We start from the raw sequence: 18,463 nt of genomic DNA on the forward strand, positions 1-18,463 counted from the left end.
ATTATATAATTTTTTCATTTTCTCTGACAGTCTCAGTGCCTGGCTCTACATGTTGAGACTGGCATGGCATTTGTGTCTGCCCAAAGACTGATCTGACAGTGTTAGTGGGGTTGGGGGGCTGAATACCAGAGATGGTGAGAACTGATATCTGCTGGTGTATTAACTTTCTGTAATATCTGTTTCCAGTCCTGTGCCAAAACGACAAGCCAATGTTTCTCTCTTTCCTATGATGTAGTTTGGCTTCATTGCATAGGTATCTAATGTGAAAATAAAGCCATCTATTGTCAATATGTACGATCAAAACACAAAAGGGAATGTTGTCTTGTCACAGAGCTATCATCCACAGACAGCCTGCAAAAGTAATCCTTAGAAAACAATTATAAAAATAGACCTATCCTTAAAATGGCAGGCAGACACTTACTAACAGTTTACTGGTGTCTTTACTTAGTTTAGTTTGGTTTTAAAAGTATCAGCAGTAGCTCCTGATCCATCATTTCAGTTTCATTAGCCCCAAGGCAGCTCTTCCTAAAGGTGCGTTCAGATCAAACGTGTAGCAGATATTTGCCTCCCATTAGTTGTGCAAATACTGCTGCAGGATTGTTTTCTGGAGTATTTAACAACTTGTGAATATTCGCCCGTTATAGCCAATGGTAGCACTTTTCTCACCTCCCTCAACCATACATGGATACCACATAGCTTGGTAGTTTAATAATACATTGCATCTATTAACGTGTCGTGATTTTGTCTGTAAGCGCACTGGTGGTCTTGACACACTTCAACCCTAACCCTAAGTTAACACAAACATAAAAGACCTATGAATGCTTTTAAAATCGACACACACAACACAACTTCTCAATATATGAAAGCACAAAACACTTCAAGGTGGGGTATGTAACTTATTTCAGAAACACTTTTTGTTATATTCCATGGAATGCTCTTAACATCCCGATAGCAATGAATATATTAAATGCTTTGACAATAAATACATTAAAAAAATTCATCTGTGGAAGCCGTGGCGCTGTAAAAAGCACGACCAATCATCTGAGCCGGCCCGGCTAAAGTAACTGGATGGCCTACCTGCCTGTCAGCCTTCCATCTGGGCACAAACTTATCTCGTGCCCTCATTGGTCATGTGCGCGTCCGTGTGTGTTGGAGGAGGGGCTCTGTAAGGAAGTCTGAAGGAAGGGGCAGATTTTTTTCGGCTGCGTACTCTCAAATTCTAGCGCACTCTAGCTGGTTTCTCCAAAATTACATACCCCACCTTTAAAGGAGTAGGGTAGCAAATTCTAAAAAAGTCCTACTCGTAACATCCCTATTTTAAACTTGTAAACCTAGGCTCCATCATTTAACACACACAACTACGGTATAATGTCTTATGGTGAGATTGAGATCCACCCTTGAAGTATTGAGCTGGATAAGAGTAGCTCAGAGAGGGAAACTCAAAAACAGGAGGACGTATAAGTAAGTGGGAGAATTGGGAGAGGGTAGGAAGTGATCTAGTGCTTCTTTCCTTCATCCTATTTACACTCTCCATTACCTTTCCCTGGGGCCTGACATGTAAAGCCAGTCACACAATATCACTTAGCAAGATACAAATTCCTTAAGGCTTGCAGCTTTATTCCTAGTTTTGTCTTTAGGGATGCATAACATCCAGTAAAGGAAGATTTAGCGTTTCTCTCTTTTTTCCTACACATCTCCCCTGATGCTCTTTCTTGGATTGTGCTCTCACTACGAGAAACTGAAACCTGTTTGTTTATTTCCTCATCTCCATTTCTTGTTTTTTCTTTCTTTTTTTGGTAAGCAGATTGCCATATCCTATAAGTCGGTTGTTTTCAGGGGTGCTGTTAAGGAATGTCTCTCTGTCACTGAGGAGTTGTTGGGATCACTACCGGGAGGTCTGTTGTTTATGGATGAGTGTGTGTTTATTAGCTCAGCCGTTGTCCCCCCCAGGGCTGACCTTGGCCTTTTTTCCGTGGTTCCCCTGGTACTTCTCCACCATGGCCAACTAAAACCACGGCTCGTAAACTGCACCTCCAGGCCGGCCAGCTGCGCAACCTTCGTCCCTGGGATTTGTGTTTTGTATAAGAAAGCTTTTGGGAAATATATGCAGATATATATTTCAGATTTCTCAAGAGCGCAGCTGCCACATTCAAACTCAAAAGTACCCCTCATTGCTGATTTATTTTTTCCATCTCCTCAGCTCCATCTATACATACTGTAGCAATCCTTTCTCTTTCTATCTTTGTGAAAAACATCCCTCCATCCACAGCCTTCTCCATCCTCCCCTGTTGACAGATTGAAAGAGTGTGACTGGTTGGAAGACTTCTCACTCTGTTGAAAAAGTGATTGCAGTCAGAACTTTGATCGTTTTTTGGGGGATTTGTCAGCAAACGTTTAAAGTATCTAATGGCGCATTTCCAATGCAGCGGGTAGCCCCGTTTAAGCATCCTTAATCGTCGTCGAGTAGCCAGGCCAGTTTTTTGTGGCCTTTCCATATAGCGTAGCACCGGCTAGCGGGTACTTTTTCCCTCTTTTTCCAGCCCCATAAAATCGTGGTTCTATCAGGCCAGGGCCAGGGCTAGGGCTGAACTAGTGACGTCAACACTCTCGACTGCCGATTGGTCAGAGAGAATCGTCACAAGATCGCGCGCGAGATCATCCCTAGCGTCGCATATATATCTAAAAGCAAGCTTGCAGCATTTTTATACACAGCATTTTTGTAAATGAGGAGCTACAAAAATGGCAACGTCAAAGAAAAGCACACCGTGGTCGACCGAGGAGGTGACGACGTTCCTACATCTCATTGGCCAAAAAAAAGCCGATCGCCCCGCCTACACTGCGTTGCTACCCCAGGTCCTAAACTGTAAATGCGCCACGACCTCGGACGGCCAGCGAGGCAGCCCAAGGCCTGAGCGAGGAAGCTTAGGGACGCTTAAACGGGGCTACCCCGCTGCAGTGGAAATGTGCCAGATAACTCCTCTCTTATCCGCTACCCTTTACTTGTCTTCATCTATCTAACACAGGGGTCTCAAACTCAAGGCCCGGGAGCCAAATCCGGCCCGCGACTTCATTTTCTGTGGCCCCGCAAGAGCTTGCAAAGAATATAAATAATATGTTTATTATAAGGTTGCGTTCCACTTTACAAAAGCAGGTTGCCCATAAACTACATGTCCCACAATGCATCTCGTTTTGTGACATGCCACTGAAGAGACTTGCAATTATTTGCCATGGACTTCTGCTTTCAGACGTAGTTAACTACTAAGTTATTGCCCTATCAGATAATAATCCAATTCAGAGGCAATAATGTCATATAATACATTATTTTATATATATTTATTATATATTTATATAGTTACAACCGGCCCTTTGAGTGCAAGCTTTATGCAAATGTGGCCCGCGATGAAATTGAGTTTGACACCCCTGATCTAACCCTTCCACCTCTTCCTCCATCTCTTTTTTCTGCTAGGTTGACAGCATTTGTGCTAAAGTCCTTTGCTCAGTCTCGTGGTTTCATCTTCATCGACCCCGAGGAGCTACGTGCAGCCAAGTCCTGGCTCATCAAACATCAGCGAGATGATGGCTCCTTCCCCGCCATGGGACGCATCCTCAACAAAGACCTGCAGGTGAAATATTCTTCTGACTTCTGTGAGTTTTGGAGGTCTCTATAGTGTGAAATGAACTTGAAGCTAATGTGTGCTTTTGTCCACAGGGAGGGATCCATGGGAAAATCTCACTCACAGCTTATGTGGTGGCAGCTCTCTTGGAGACGGGGATAAACACGGAGGTAAGCAATCCAACAAAACAGCATGTCACTGCGGTCTGTGCTACTCCATCATGGCCACTGCTCTATGATTAGCTAAACTGCGTTTAAAGAGAAGATACAATGCTCATTTTCAGGTTCACATTTGTATGTTGTGTCTCTACTGTGACACGGTTAAATGTTTTAATGTTCAAAAAGCACTTTATTTTTCTCATATATTATGCTGCAGCACCTCTTTTCACCCTCTGTCTGAAACCAGAGCCCAGTCTGCTCTGATTGGTTGGCTGGCCGGCTCTGTTGTGATTGGTCAACCGCTTAGAGATGTCCCGCCCCTTAGCATTATCACGTACAATGTGTTAGAGCGCTAGCCAATAGAAGCGCTTGTGTTACAGAAGTAAACAAAGGAGTCCAATTGAGGCGTTTCGGCAGGTGGGGGGGGTGTCGGAGAGAAACTCCCTCTGGAGGGAACACAGGAATTGTGCCTTTTGCAGACCATTTACATGCACAAAAACCTATATAAAACCCCAAATAGCAAAGAAAAAAAATCAGTCTTTAGTGGAGCAGAAGTATACAGTGGCAGAACATTGTAAGACTAAAATAGAATACCTTAAAAATATACTTAAGTATATAAGAAGAGTACATATCCTAAGTTTACATTTCCACCACTGCTGGTCACCTACAGCAGATGCAGTTATGTAAAAATGAATTAATGATGTCAGTGGGTTAGAGGAGAAAGTGCTTAAGTCATCTGTCCCACTTGAACCACTTTACATTTCGCAGCACATCCCACCAGCCTGCTGTGAATGTATGAGCGGTCGTGTGTGGACATATCGCCGCATTCCTGATAGTTGTGAAGACGGATGAGCTGGCATTCAGCCTGCTCATATTTGTTTTGCCCCAGTGCCTCTAATCTAATATCTTCATTTCGGACTATATGAAAACATTTCACTGCTGACGTGCAGAGACGATTAAATCCGTGAAAGCCACTTCGATTGCATTCCTCCATGCCGCTGTTGTCCTACTTTTTATCTGTTTTGGATTTTTCTTTACTCTCTCACTGATAGTCATCATCAGCAATTAAACTTCAGCATGTGTGCTGTTCAATCGCTCGAAGACATGGGAAAAGATACAACCTCGTGAAATCCTCCACAGCATGTATTGCGTACTCTGGCAATTTAAAAAGCCTTCAAAGCTCTCATTGTTTTCGTGCTCTCTTTGCCCTTTGTTCACATAGTTGACTATTTTATTTTAGCGTTTCCTCTCCCTGGCTCCCATCCATCCATCTGTTATCTAAACCACAGGGCTTCTTCTGAGAGTCTTTCCTTTTACAACTGATAAAAAGTGAAAAGGTATCCTTCACATCAAAGCAGAACCTTCAACCCCCCTCCAATTTCACTTAATTAAAAGATGACTGCTGCAATTACAGTGAGTGGCTCTGGAGGCCTATCATCTCAGGGATGAGAGGGGAGGTCACATCTGCATGAGATGAAAGTCAACTCACAACTTTTTAATGGACAAAATTAATGTTTGTTCAGAAACTGCATCTAAGTAAAAGCGGTTGTGAGTTTGGACAGGGCAGCCTCTAAACATCTGAACACAGGTAGAGAAGTGTGTGTGTGTGTGTGTGTGTGTGTGTGTGTGTGTGTGTGTGTGTGTGTGTGTGTGTGTGTGTGTGTGTGTGTGTGTGTGTGTGTGTGTGTGTGTGTGTGTGTGTGTGTGTGTGTGTGTGTGTGTGTGTGTGTGTGTGTGTGTGTGTGTGTGTGTGTGTGTGTGTGTGTGTGTGTGTGTGTGTGTGTGTGTGTGTGTGTGTGTGTGTGTGTGTCTTTGTTGGCGTGTATAGAAAATGTATTTAGTTTTTTCAGTGAGAGTCATTACTTTATTTCACTTGTGTCTTGCATTGCGGTACAGCTATAACCATCCCTTAAGTATTGTTTGTTTGTAGCCTTCATGCATCCAGGTAAACATCCCATTGAGATCAACAATCTCTTTTACAAGGGAGACCTGCCGCACATTGGTTACACCTGTAACACAAAACAAAAAAGGACACATACAACATAATGACAGGGGTACAATTTACAAACGTATTTACAAAGAGAGGTACCAGGAGTATCAAATATCAATCCCTCAAGCTGTGCTTTAAAATGATGCAAGGGAACCAAAATGCTCATTTTTAATATTTTTTCCAAGTTAGAGGAGAGTGTTCCAAGTTAGAGGAGTTGCGCACATAAAAGTTTTAGTGCCTAAAACAGTCCTAGCACTTGTAATAAAAACACATCCTGGGATCTTAGGCAATAGCTACTTGCGACTCTCTGTGATACCAGTGAGCAGATGTAAGGTGGTAGTTTACCCAGCATGGCTTTAGTATCAAATGGTTCTTCATTTTTTTTAACCAACATTGGGAAACATATTCTTAAAGCAGCAATTAAAACACACTGTTTTGAAATACACAGGTCTAAACAGCAGGTCATCACCAGCAGAGACTAATTAGACCTATTTCAGAAACAAAACTCCCAACTCAAAAAGTCCACCTTTGCACTGACTTTTAAAGTATTGACACCCTTGTGTTAATTTGTTTCTCCTATGTTCTCTTCTTTCTGGTCCAGGAGGAGAAGTTGGCTGTGGCCAAAGCCAAGGAGTTCCTGGAGAGCAACACGTACTCTGCAGACGACCCGTACACCACGGCGCTGTCTGCGTACGCCATGGCTCTGCTGCGCAGCGCCTACGCCCCGCTGGCCCTGCGCCGCCTCAACCACATGGCCATCACACAAGGTACTGCCTTACTCACACCTGGGAGACACTACTGGGTCATTTAGTCGGAGTCACCTGCACTCAGAGATGGCAAAAGTACACATCCTTTACTCAAGTAGAAGTACAGATACTTGTGTTTAAAAATACTCTGGTAAAAGTAGAAGTACTGACTAAACTTCTTTACTCAAGTAAAAGTAAAGAAGTATGGGCTTTGAAATGTACTTCAGTAAAAAGTACCCATAACTAGCAGCTGTTTTAAAGAGTAACTGACCTCCCTTTATATTAATAGAACAATAATGTCATTGTTAGCTAATGAATGTTTCCATGCTGAACAACGGCAACATGACAACGTTTTCATTGGTCCCTCTTCTTTAGAGAAGACCAGGAAATGATGGATACACGGATCGTGTTCAAATCAATAGGCACGCAATGACTCTAAATAATAATGATCACGCCACCAAATGCACATTCAAACTAAAGGAACCAGGCTGTTTGGAAAATGTAAGAAGTAGAAAGTACAGGTATTTGGGTTTAAAATGTAAGAAGTAGAAAGTACAGGTATTTGGGTTTAAAATGTAAGAAGTCAAAGTAAAAAGTCGTCAGAAAAATAAGTAGTGGAGTAAAGTACTGATAAGAGAACAAAATGGGAAAATATGTTATGCTTATGATAACCACAGACCTTATTTCAGGCATTTAACCAAAAACAAATTAAAGAAATGTACATAGAGATGAAGGAACCTGATGTGCCGAAATGCTGACTAATTTCTGAGTTTTAGGGCTCATTCCTTCACCTCTATATTCAACACAGAAGTGACTGTGAAGGAAGCTGCTGTAGCGCTCAGCATTAGTTTAATCCATTCCCTCTGTTTCTTATCTCATCATCTGTTTCCTTCGGCCGTTTCCTTTTCTTCCTCATGACTACAGCTTTCTGCAACTTTTGGCCGACTTGACAGAGTTTAGCGGAACAAGATGTTCTTTTCTAATCACATTTATTGTATTCTACAAGTAGGCTACAATGAAGGCACAGGGCTTGGTTGCATAGATGCTGAAAGATTGAGCTATTAGGATGTTGGTACAATGAGTCACTAAGCTTTATCTCACCCCGTTTGTTTTTGTAGACGGACTCACCCACTGGAGTCTGACGGGCAGCACTATGACAGACGAGGACACCTTCATGGGCTTCAGTGATGGCCTTTCTCAGTCAGGTACTACTATTTAATGTAATATTATTTCATATATTTGGCATTATTACTGTATTACACTGTATAGTTAGAGCAATGTTCTGGAAAACTGAAATCTTCATGCATATTTTTACACATTTGATGTTGTTATACAGTGTGGTAAAGCGTGGACATTTTGACTTTGACTACTCTTTGTTTCTATAAATATGTTTTCATTTCTTCTCCATTTTCTTTACATTTTTATTTTTATAATTTGTGGTACAATATGTATTTTTCTTTAAAGGGGACCTATCATGCAAAATGCTATTTTTTATGTCTTTTATACATAAATATGTGTCCCCGGTGCGTCGGGGAACTCACGCAGCGCCAGAAAATAAAGTTGCTATCAGAAACAATGCCTGACGTGTTTTGGACGTAATCTCGTTTTTGTTTACATTAGCAAGCCTTGCTAACACTCAGAGCTAACCTGTGCTGTAGAGCACATGTGTTTTTAAAAAGCAGGAAATAAAAAAAGGAACTCACCTTGTGATAAACCTGCATGAGAAAAAGCATTTGAGCTCCATACTGTTTCAGAAATAATCTTTGGTGTGGTTTAGAACAGGATGGCGTTTTATCACAGCAGAATGTAACTTTATCTCCGGTAGAATTCTGATCAGGCATTAGCTCCGCCTCCTCTTTTTTTATTTTCAAGCTAAGGACCCAAAATCCGCGTTTCTCTAACAGGGCTGCAATAGAGGGGTCCTACAATATATTTTTCCAATATAGCATAATAGGTCCACTTTAACTTTAAATGTCGTTTTATTTTACAAAGGAGCATCTGTTAAAGATCACATTTCCTTCCAGGCCTAATAAAGTAATTTTTTGTCTGATTCTCATTAGCTACCTATCAGAAAAATAGGACGAGATTGAATGGGACATTTATATGTGCTTTTCCTCTTTCTTTTTACCCTCTTGCCAACTTCAGAGATCTGAGACTGTCTCATTACCCAAACTTTAATGTAGAATCTAGATAAAAATCTAACATGTTTGTTTTCAGTGGTGTCAGCGGAGGTGGAGATGACAGCCTATGGTCTCCTGACCTACACTCTGCTGGGGGACGTGGCGTCCGCCCTGCCTGTCGTCAAATGGCTCTCCCAGCAGAGGAACGCTTTGGGGGGCTTCTCCTCCACACAGGTAGCCCCTTTCCTCCGGCGTCTCCTGCCTTTAGGTTCAGCCTCTTGTAGCAAAATCATAGCATTTGATGCAGTTTGTTTTTAGGCACAGAAAAATGTATCCTCCTCTGTCATAGCTATTCATATCGTACACAGCACTGAAAATGATCTTACTAAAGATATTGCCAGAGAGGGCAAAAAAAGTATACACATCCTTTACTCAAGTAGAAGTTCAGATACTTGTGTTTGAAAATACTCTGGTAGAAGTGCTGACTAAACTTCTTTACTCAAGTCAAAGTAAAGAGGCTTTAAAATGTACTTCAGTAAAAAGTACCCATAACTAGCAGCTGTTTTAAAGAGTACCTGACCTCCCTTTATATTAATAGAACAATAATGTCATTGTTAGCTAATGAATGTTTTCATGCTGAACAACGGCAACATGACAACGTTTTCATTGGTCCCTCTTCTTTAGAGAAGACCAGGAAATGATGGATACACGGACCGTGTTCAAATCAATAGGCACGCAATGATTAATATAATATATAAATAATAATGATCAGGCCATCAAACACACATTCAAACTACAGGAACCAGCCTGTTTGGAAAATGTAAGAAGTAAAAATAAAAAGTCGTCAGAACAATTATTAGTGGAGTACAGTAACAAAGTATTTGTACTCCACTACTTCCCACCTCTGGATATTGCTTAAGATAAAATATATTTTATTGAACCCAAAGCTCCAGTGTAAAGTTGTTTTTCTTCAACCTCTCTGCAGGACACGTGTGTGGCTCTGCAGGCTCTGTCGGAGTACGCCATCCTGTCCTACGCGGGCGGGGTCAACCTCACCATCTCACTGGCCTCCACCAACCTCGACTTCCAGGAGACCTTTGACCTCAACAGAGACAACCAGAAAATCCTCCAGAGTGCCAAGGTAACCACATCCATGGAAACAGTGAATAACATACATGATTTATTCACGGCAAGCAGATGCAGATGAGGCATGATAATTGATTAACCATGCTCCTGCCTCCAGTTTGACAGCACTTTATCAACATTAGGCTTTAACTCCACTAATGATTTCCAGCACTTCAGGGGCGGCTTTCCCCTGAGAGAAAACCCCATGCAACGTAGACATTTTCCCCTCTTTATTAAAGTGATTGATGAGAGATTACGCACCAGAACCACACTCTGGCATTAAACATTAATCTCTCTTTCTATGTCCGGCTGTTCAGTAGCCAGGACCTTTTTTACTCTGCCAAACCAAACCAGGCTTAACTGGACTGGATTTCCCAGAAGCGCCTTGTTGGTTTGTTGATTTTATAACTCCGTTTTGTATTGACCTGCTTGCCCACACATTACAACTTGACAGTGTGGGCAGGCAGCACCTTGGCCAGGGATCAGGGCGTCAGGTCAGCGCGTGTGTGTGTGTTTGTTTCGCTGTGTGTGTAAAAGTGATCCATCAGACAGCCAGAGTTGTTCAGGTGAGAGTGCAGTATGTTCTCTCAGCCGGGCATGTTTCTCCGCTGTGATTAGTGGTGTCAGCTTAATTGGGGGCAATTAAGGACTGCTGGTTAGTAGCCAGGGAAGCACTAGTGGCAGTGCAGCAGCCTACAGCGTTCATTCACTTGATACATGACTCATTCACCTCTCCCTGCCCCCTCTGACTGTCTTTGTTTCTCTTCTGGTTTTGTTTTTCAGATCCCCAGTATCCCCACAGGCCTTTTTGTCAGCGCTAAAGGAGAGGGTTGCTGTCTCATGCAGGTATTGCAGTACTCTCACACACAACACAAACTCACACAAACATTTGTTGTCTTGGAAGAAAAGGGAACCATTATACTCTGCATGTGACGGTGTAGGGTAGTCAGTTAGCATTAATACTGCCCACATTCCTCCCTTTAAACTGGAGTAATCTGGTAGAGTTTAGCGAGTTGTTGCGTAATTCCTGTTGATTCCTGAAGTCCCCTGAACAGGATGTTTAGTTCTTTAACACAGACATAAAAAATCTCTTTCGTAAGTACAATCATTCAGTTATTCGTCCTGAGGCGCCTCATGCAGAGTTCTTGCTGCGCCGGGCCGGGGTTCAAATCTGACCTGTGGCCATGTTGTTGTTTTTGAATTAATCTATACTATAAATTACATCTTCTACATTTGTATTCTTGTTATCCCTGTGTGAGCCCTTATCAGAATCAGAATCGGTTTATTGCCAACATGGCACAGCGGTGCAAACATAAACACAGTATAAGGAAACAAGTTATAAGAGAAGGATAAAAAATAAAATATGTTCTGCCCTTTCCTTTGTCTCCTATTGCTGTTATAGATAAAGGTTCATCTAATTGTATCCTATTTGCTTCACTCTCCTCATTTCTGTCTACCTTTGACTATGCTTTCCAATAAAGGAAAACAATCATTCTTCACTTTTGTCCCCCATTTTTAAACGTCTGTCTGCTTAAAAACCAAACAAGGTGTAAGTGAAAAAGCACCAGGGATCAAAGATGTTTACAATCCCACTTTTGGAAACTTAAGACAGTGAGATGAGTTGATTTGACTGAGGCAGGTCTAGTTGCAGCAGCGGATGTTGTGTTCTGCTGTGCAGTCTCTGAAACATCTTCTACTCAGCAGGTTTCTCACACACACACACACACACACACACACACACACACACGCACACACACACACACACACACACACACACACACACACACACACACACACACACACACACACACACACACACACGCACACGCAGAAACACACACACACACACACACACACGCAGAAACACACCATTTTTTTTCTTCACACCTCTCTCCCTCTCTACTTTCCTTCCATCCACACCTCTCTGTGCGTCAACACACTCTCTGACAGACCCTCAGGCCAGCAGCACCTGGGCTCTAATGAAATACAAGAGCGGGGCAATCAAAGAGACCTGCGTGTGTGTGTGCCTGTGTGCCTGTGTGCCTGTGTGTGTGTGTGTGTGTGTGTGTGTGTGTGTGTGTGTGTGTGTGTGTGTGTGTGTGTGTGTGTGTGTGTGTGTGTGTGTGTGTGTGTGTGTGTGTGTGTGTGTGTGTGTGTGTGTGTGTGTGTGTGTGTGTGTGTGTGTGTGTGTGTGTGTGTGTGTGTGTGTGTGTGTGTGTGTGTTTTAAACAGACTGTACAGTAGGTGATGTGTCCTGTGCTTCAGGATAATTATTTAGTAGCTTTGCAAAGGACTCAGATGGGATGATTTATTCATTTATTTATTTATTACAGTTCTTGCAATAATAATATTTTGTGGAATTTAAAAAGAGCATCAAAGCAGTGTCGATGTGTTGTGGCTGAAATACAAGTTTACTAAAAGCATGTCTGGTGTCCGGTGAATATGATTTGTGGTTCAGGCTTTAACAAACCCGAGAGGACCCTAATCCGGGTCTGGCGGGTAGTTTTTTCACGAAACTGTGTCTCAGGGCTTCTTAATATTTTTAAAAACCTATTAATGTGTCATACTCACTTAATTGTTAGAAACTCAGCTAACTGAAAATATGAACCATTTTTACTGAAACAAAGCACAAGTCTCACAAGAAGCGTCTAAATTAGCCCAGAGCAAAAAAATGTTAACTTACTTAGCACAGAACTCAAGGTAAAAATACCCTTATTACTTATCGTAACTGCACATACAAGATATCTGATTTAAAGCTGAGATTCCACAGATTATATAGGTATTGGTATCATCACTGAACAATCAGAATTCGCGACAGGGGAAGCAAACACAGACATCATAACACGTAGCATCACGGAGCGCTCACGGAGATATTCTCACCTTAGCTGTTGGTTTCTGATCACAAGTTGTGTTCAATGGCATTAAAACGATACAAACGCGGCTGAAGGTTAATCCATAAGTTTCAAAAAAATATTGATAATCCATAATTCAATTTTTATGTAAAAAATATTGATAATCCATAATTCAATTTTTATGTAAAAGAGATTTTAAATTAGCTGCTAATGGTAGCCCCCAGAGTGTATCCCAGCTTCCGGTTCCGGGGCATTCTGGCTGCGCAGCACTCATTCACCAATGGGTAATGTTTAGATGGATTTGAGGAACTTCACCTCGATACTATTGGCTCTAACGGTTAAAAAGAGATGTCAATCATCAAAATCGAACGAGGGGGACCAGAGATATGGAAAATGCACCCAAATGACCCCAGAAGTGGGTTTTCTTTTCTAAATCTCTCTAAAAAGGCCAAATTTCACTTGTTTTGAATCAATCTTGATACAGGGTACTTATTATATGTTATAGTTTGGATTCCTAAAGCTTTTAGTGTAATATCCCATCCTTCAAGGGTGGTTTTCACTTGGACGGACACTATAATTTACATTTTTTTACTATGTTCAATCAGAATTTACATTAAAATAAAAAAAATCTATATTGATTCTGACTTTTTTACATCCAACTCACAGGTTTATCATTGTTTTGAGAAAAAAGATGATGCATTTACCCCTTTTTAAAAGGGAAGATATAGTTATTTGTTCTGGGTATGTCATTTTCGAGCCTGAGACCTGAAAAACAGGCTCAGGGTTTAACAAGTTAAAGTTCTGCCTAAGTAGCTATTTCTCCCTTTCTGGTCTTTTTAAGGCCAGAGTTCTTAAATAGATGAACTCTTAGTCCTTAGTTTCCAATTGATGCTGCCAAAACATATTGATTTTGTTTCCTCATACAAAAAATGTAGATTTATATTTTTGCAAATTTGGCAAACAAATGAAAAACTACTTTGATAGCAGACATTATAATGAACTGTAAGCTTATCTGACAGCGGACCATGACTTCCAGAATGCACTTTAATGTCAATTCATGAAATAGCAATATTACAGCTTAAACCAAATTGGTGGAAAAAAAAACTAACTTTGCCATCTCTACAGCCATGCAGCTTGCATAAAGTAACTTTAAAATGCAGACATTTAAAATCGCAAGTAAACATCAATTCAGCAGTTATAGGGATATATGTAGTGTAATGTGTATTTAAAGCCTTAATTTCATTGATATTTTTCATTAATCCTGCACTTGCACTGCTCCCTGTTTGTCTTTAGATTGATGTATCTTACAACCTACCTGACCCAGTATCTAAGCCGGCCTTCCAGCTCAAGGTGGACCTGAAAGAGCCTTTCCAGGAGCGACACACGCCGCCTCCTTCCTCCTCGTCTTCCCGTCATCCGTCCTCTCGCCCCCGGAGCCGCGCTGACAACCGGTCTGAGCTAAACAGGAAGCGGCGGGCGCCCATCGATGACGACGACCCAGCAGCCCACCAGGACAAAATGGACTTCCAAATCTCCTTAGAAGTCTGTGCCAGGTACAGCACACACACTACATGAAAGAGAAGACGCTGGCACATATGCACAGCGCTGCTTCTGACAATCCCCCATTTTCATCCTGAACTCCACTCTCTGTGCAGGTGGCTCCACTCAGGATCGTCCAACATGGCCGTCATCGAAGTTCCCATGATTTCCGGTTTCCGAGCAGATATTGAGAGTCTAGAGAGGGTACGTAGTAATCACAGTAATATACATGTGCACACTTTGCCAAAGTTCTAGAGATCATTTCAGAAAATACACCAACCAAGAGATAGATGGGTCAAAAACTGCAGTTCCTCGAATTGCCACTTGAGGTTGGCTCCAAAAACAAATCAATCCCCAAAGACCCCCATGTTAAAAACGCCCAGCATTAAAGCAGAAATACACATGATAAAAGCCTGATAACAAAATGTTATATGGCTCTATAGCTGATTTACCCACGTTCGTGACATCTTTACGGGGGGTGATCTTTTAAATCAACAATCAGGCGGTTAAATTATATTAAGGCTTGAAGTTTTGCTAAATTAAAAGTGTGGCTACTTTGAGTAACAGGTGGGTTTGTTTGCTCTGCAGCTTCTTCTGGGCTTACCTTAGCTCCATTGACAAACTTCAGCCTATAAGTGACCTAGACTATGTCCATGTTTTAAACCGTCTCTGACACGGGGTCATCGATACACAATGCCTATCGTCACAGTGGCTCACAGACTGCTAAACAGGCAGGGCACATGTCAGGTAAGTTCCCGAACTGTAAGGCAGGTGGAAACAGAAACAGATGCACATCTGGAGGCAATTTCACAAAAAAATAGTATGTCATGGAATGCATCAGACTCTTCCTGTTTCCTCTGCAAACCCCAGGCTCTATGTACACATTCACACCCACACAGGAAGCATCTCTTAAAGCACATGCAAAAACAAACGCACACATACTGTAAATATCGATATTTTTTTCATATCTTAAGTATATTTTTCGAGGAGTTTTTCCTATTTTTCCTGTGATACACTGGCAGGTATCATGTACCTGTATGTTCAGAGCAGGAATGAATGATTCCCTGATATAATATCCATTGTTTTAAGACGATTAATAAAAGACTACCTTCAAAAGGGACAAATAATATCTGTTTCCGAGATGCATAAACATGACCTCCTTGGCAAAGGGAATAATGTGACAAGCGATAATATTGATAATTGGTGTATTTCAAAAGAACAACATACTCAACGTATTATATCTTCTGAAAGAAAACTGAACACTACGGTGTCAATGACCACAAATATATCATTTTAGTTGAGTTTAGGCTTTAATATCTCTGTTTTGTGTTCATCTTATGTAGCACACATCCTGCATGTAACACACATGTGGGACTCTGTGTATGTCTGAGTGTTGTATGCTAAATCATTAAGGTGAGGGTCCTTTTCATGGTGGTTTTTCTAGGTATGATAAGAGAAAGACCGGCTCAGACCCCGTAGACCCGTATGTCTCAGGGTCAGAGGCCATCGGGCACAGGCACCTCTTTTAGGCCTTGTGAGGTTCAGACTCCAGAGAAACCTCGGATTGTTACAAATAACGGAGGGAAAAGACAGATAATCGAGTATCTGTTATTGTTAAAAGATGTTGGATGGATTGGGGTTTTGTGCTATGGGTTTACTAATCGAGAGCGAGAGTAGGTGATGATTAAATTAAGGGCTGGATCCAGGTCAGCTCCCCAGCCACCCATCAGGAGTCTTTCCCTCATTACTACACAGTTATTGGGCCTTAGTCTGCAGGCTTCCACCTCTAAAAGAGCCACCTCTCTGGCTACCTGGGGAGATGTTAAACACACACACACACACACACACACACACACACACACACACACACACACACACACACACACACACACACACACACACACACACACACACACACACACACACACACACACACACACACACACACACACACACACACACTGAAGTCCTATGAGTGTGTCCGTTGAGGCTGACCTGTGTTGTAGTGGCTAACAAACTCAGTTTACACCCCTGCTGGCCTCCCTCAGGCTTTTACTGCTGCCTGCCCGACTGCCACTTACATTCCTCAATTTATGGTGGCAAGCTTGGCTTCTGCAGTCATGTCTAGTTGCTCTCGTGGAAGCTGCAGTCGTGAAGGATTAGACGGTGACTGACCGGCAGCTTCCACAGCCACGGGCTCTTATCACCCAATATAATGAGCTTTGTGTAACGACCCAGAACACACTGTGGATATAACATTAGAGCTATGGGAGTTCATTGGCAATGTTTAGTTGCTAGATAGACAAACAACGCTTTGGTAAACACAGAGACCAATTGTGTAGTGTGTGTAGGAGAGAGAGAGAGAGAGAGTGTGTGTGTGTCAGTGTCTCGGTGGCGCCAGCTCAGGCTGAGCACCTCATAAACCCCTGCTGTCCAGAGGCTGCCACCTTTGACAGAATGAAAAATCTCCCGTGGGGGGAATGAAGTCTGCTGGCTCTCTATGCACACACTCACATTTGTAGTAAACAGCTTCCCCATTACTCATTCATAAACTCAGATGTTCTAATCTAATGCATCTATGACAGAACTATATATTATGCACAAGGTTCACTAAATCTCCAGAGGATATAAAACTGATCACATGTCCAAGAGGAAAACTAGGATCTCTTGTTGATTTCAACTGGCAGAGTCCATGATTGGTAACCTTTTACATTTTCCACCCTGCAGTCGTGTCATGGTAGAGTGCATATGGTTTGCATTCCAGTTGTGGATTCAAATGCAGACCATGTGGACTCTTGACGATGGGGTTTTAGGTGCACTATACTAGAAGTATACATTGTGAAAATCACTGCTTATTTGAATCGTTCAGTTCAGCTAAAACATTCCCAATGACTGACTGCAGTTTGATCAGTGTTCGTCTAGGCTAAGAAATCACATCTCTGATTCAATTCACTTCAGCTGTTTATGTTTATATAAGGCTAACACTCACATTAATACATCCACATACACACCAAACACACATATACATTATATCGAACACATCAGTTGTGTTTCCGGCTCTGTAAATGTGTGGAAAATAGATTAAAAGCAATACCATGTGTTGGGAAGCATGACATTAAATAAAGATGATAACAAATAAAAACTTGTTTAGCATGAGACGGAGCTGTCCGGTGCTGATTACTTTTTAAATCGATTTTTATGTCCATGACCAATAGTAGTCCATAGATGTTAGAATCAAATGTTGAAATGTTGATCTGGTTTAACTCTAAGCCATGTGCTTTTTATTCACAAATGTAATATCTTAGTCGCATCCCATAGCAACGCTAGAGTATGAATATCATTGTGATGTGGAAACATTGTTGAAGAGGGGCGGTTTAGAAGTTGTTCTCATACTGCCTGTGCTGCTGCACCTCTTTTCACCCTTCGTCTGAAACCAGAGCCCAGTCTGCTCTGATTGGTTAGCTGGCCGGTTATCATTTGTCAACCGCTTAGAGATGTCCCGCCCCTTAGCCTATCACGTCCAAACTGTAGGAGCGCTAGCCCATAGATGCACGAGTGTTACATAGTGATGTCACTATTTACAGAAGAAAACAAAGGAGTCCAATGGAGGCATTTCCGACGGGGAGGGGAGTGTGTGGGAGAGAAACTCCCTCTTTTGTATTTTAGCCTTTAGACTATTTACATGCACACAAACCTATATAACACACTACAGGAAAGGGAAACCCCAAAAATCATAATAGGGCCCCTTTAAGTCTTATTTTATACTAATGGATGAGTGGTGCCTTCAAAAAGTTACGTTTGAATCTTGTTTCCACAGGGTAACTCTATAAACTACTGAGAAGGACCACAGAAGTATAAGGACAAATATTTCCTATCCAGTGGTGTTGGTTTTACTGAGCCTACATTTAATTGTGTCTTTCTCCACAGCTGCTGATGGACAAGCGAGTGGGTCTGAAGAGATACGAGCTGAGTGGAAGAAAAGTGTTGTTCTACTTTGATGAGGTGAGTTGTTGGGCATTTAAAAGAACGCTGTATGTGTGGAGATACCTTTCTTTGCACAGGTTTGGGGAGAATATTGTTTGTTAAAATTGTATTTTTGTGCACATTGTGCTTGTGGAAGTTTTTCTAAGTATTTTATCCTGTGCTATGTTACCCTTCTCAGATCCCCAGCCAATGCATGACGTGTGTGGCCTTTCAAGCTGTCAGGGAGTACATTGTGGGCAAGACAGCGCCTGTTCCGGTCAAGATCTATGACTACTACGAACCAGGTGTGTCTCTGATGAATATTTTAAGTGCTGCTCTTTAAAGAGTTACAGAGC

General features: G+C 41.9%; 1 protein-coding gene across 1 annotated transcript in view; it reads left to right on the plus strand.

The window, feature by feature from the left end:
• Positions 1 to 18,463, plus strand: part of cpamd8 (C3 and PZP like alpha-2-macroglobulin domain containing 8) — a 52,732-nt gene that overhangs the window by 27,440 nt on the left and 6,829 nt on the right. The window contains exons 29-39 of the mRNA XM_079688890.1: positions 3,467 to 3,623; positions 3,710 to 3,784; positions 6,364 to 6,529; positions 7,627 to 7,713; positions 8,726 to 8,862; positions 9,614 to 9,769; positions 10,537 to 10,599; positions 13,899 to 14,158; positions 14,261 to 14,348; positions 18,072 to 18,146; positions 18,307 to 18,412. Of these exons, the coding sequence (XP_079545016.1) occupies positions 3,467 to 3,623; positions 3,710 to 3,784; positions 6,364 to 6,529; positions 7,627 to 7,713; positions 8,726 to 8,862; positions 9,614 to 9,769; positions 10,537 to 10,599; positions 13,899 to 14,158; positions 14,261 to 14,348; positions 18,072 to 18,146; positions 18,307 to 18,412 (1,370 nt within the window). The remainder of the gene's footprint in view (positions 1 to 3,466; positions 3,624 to 3,709; positions 3,785 to 6,363; positions 6,530 to 7,626; positions 7,714 to 8,725; positions 8,863 to 9,613; positions 9,770 to 10,536; positions 10,600 to 13,898; positions 14,159 to 14,260; positions 14,349 to 18,071; positions 18,147 to 18,306; positions 18,413 to 18,463) is intronic.

This window comes from Notothenia rossii (assembly GCF_949606895.1).
Source record: "Notothenia rossii genome assembly, chromosome: 1".
In the NCBI taxonomy this organism is placed as follows: domain Eukaryota; kingdom Metazoa; phylum Chordata; class Actinopteri; order Perciformes; family Nototheniidae; genus Notothenia; species Notothenia rossii.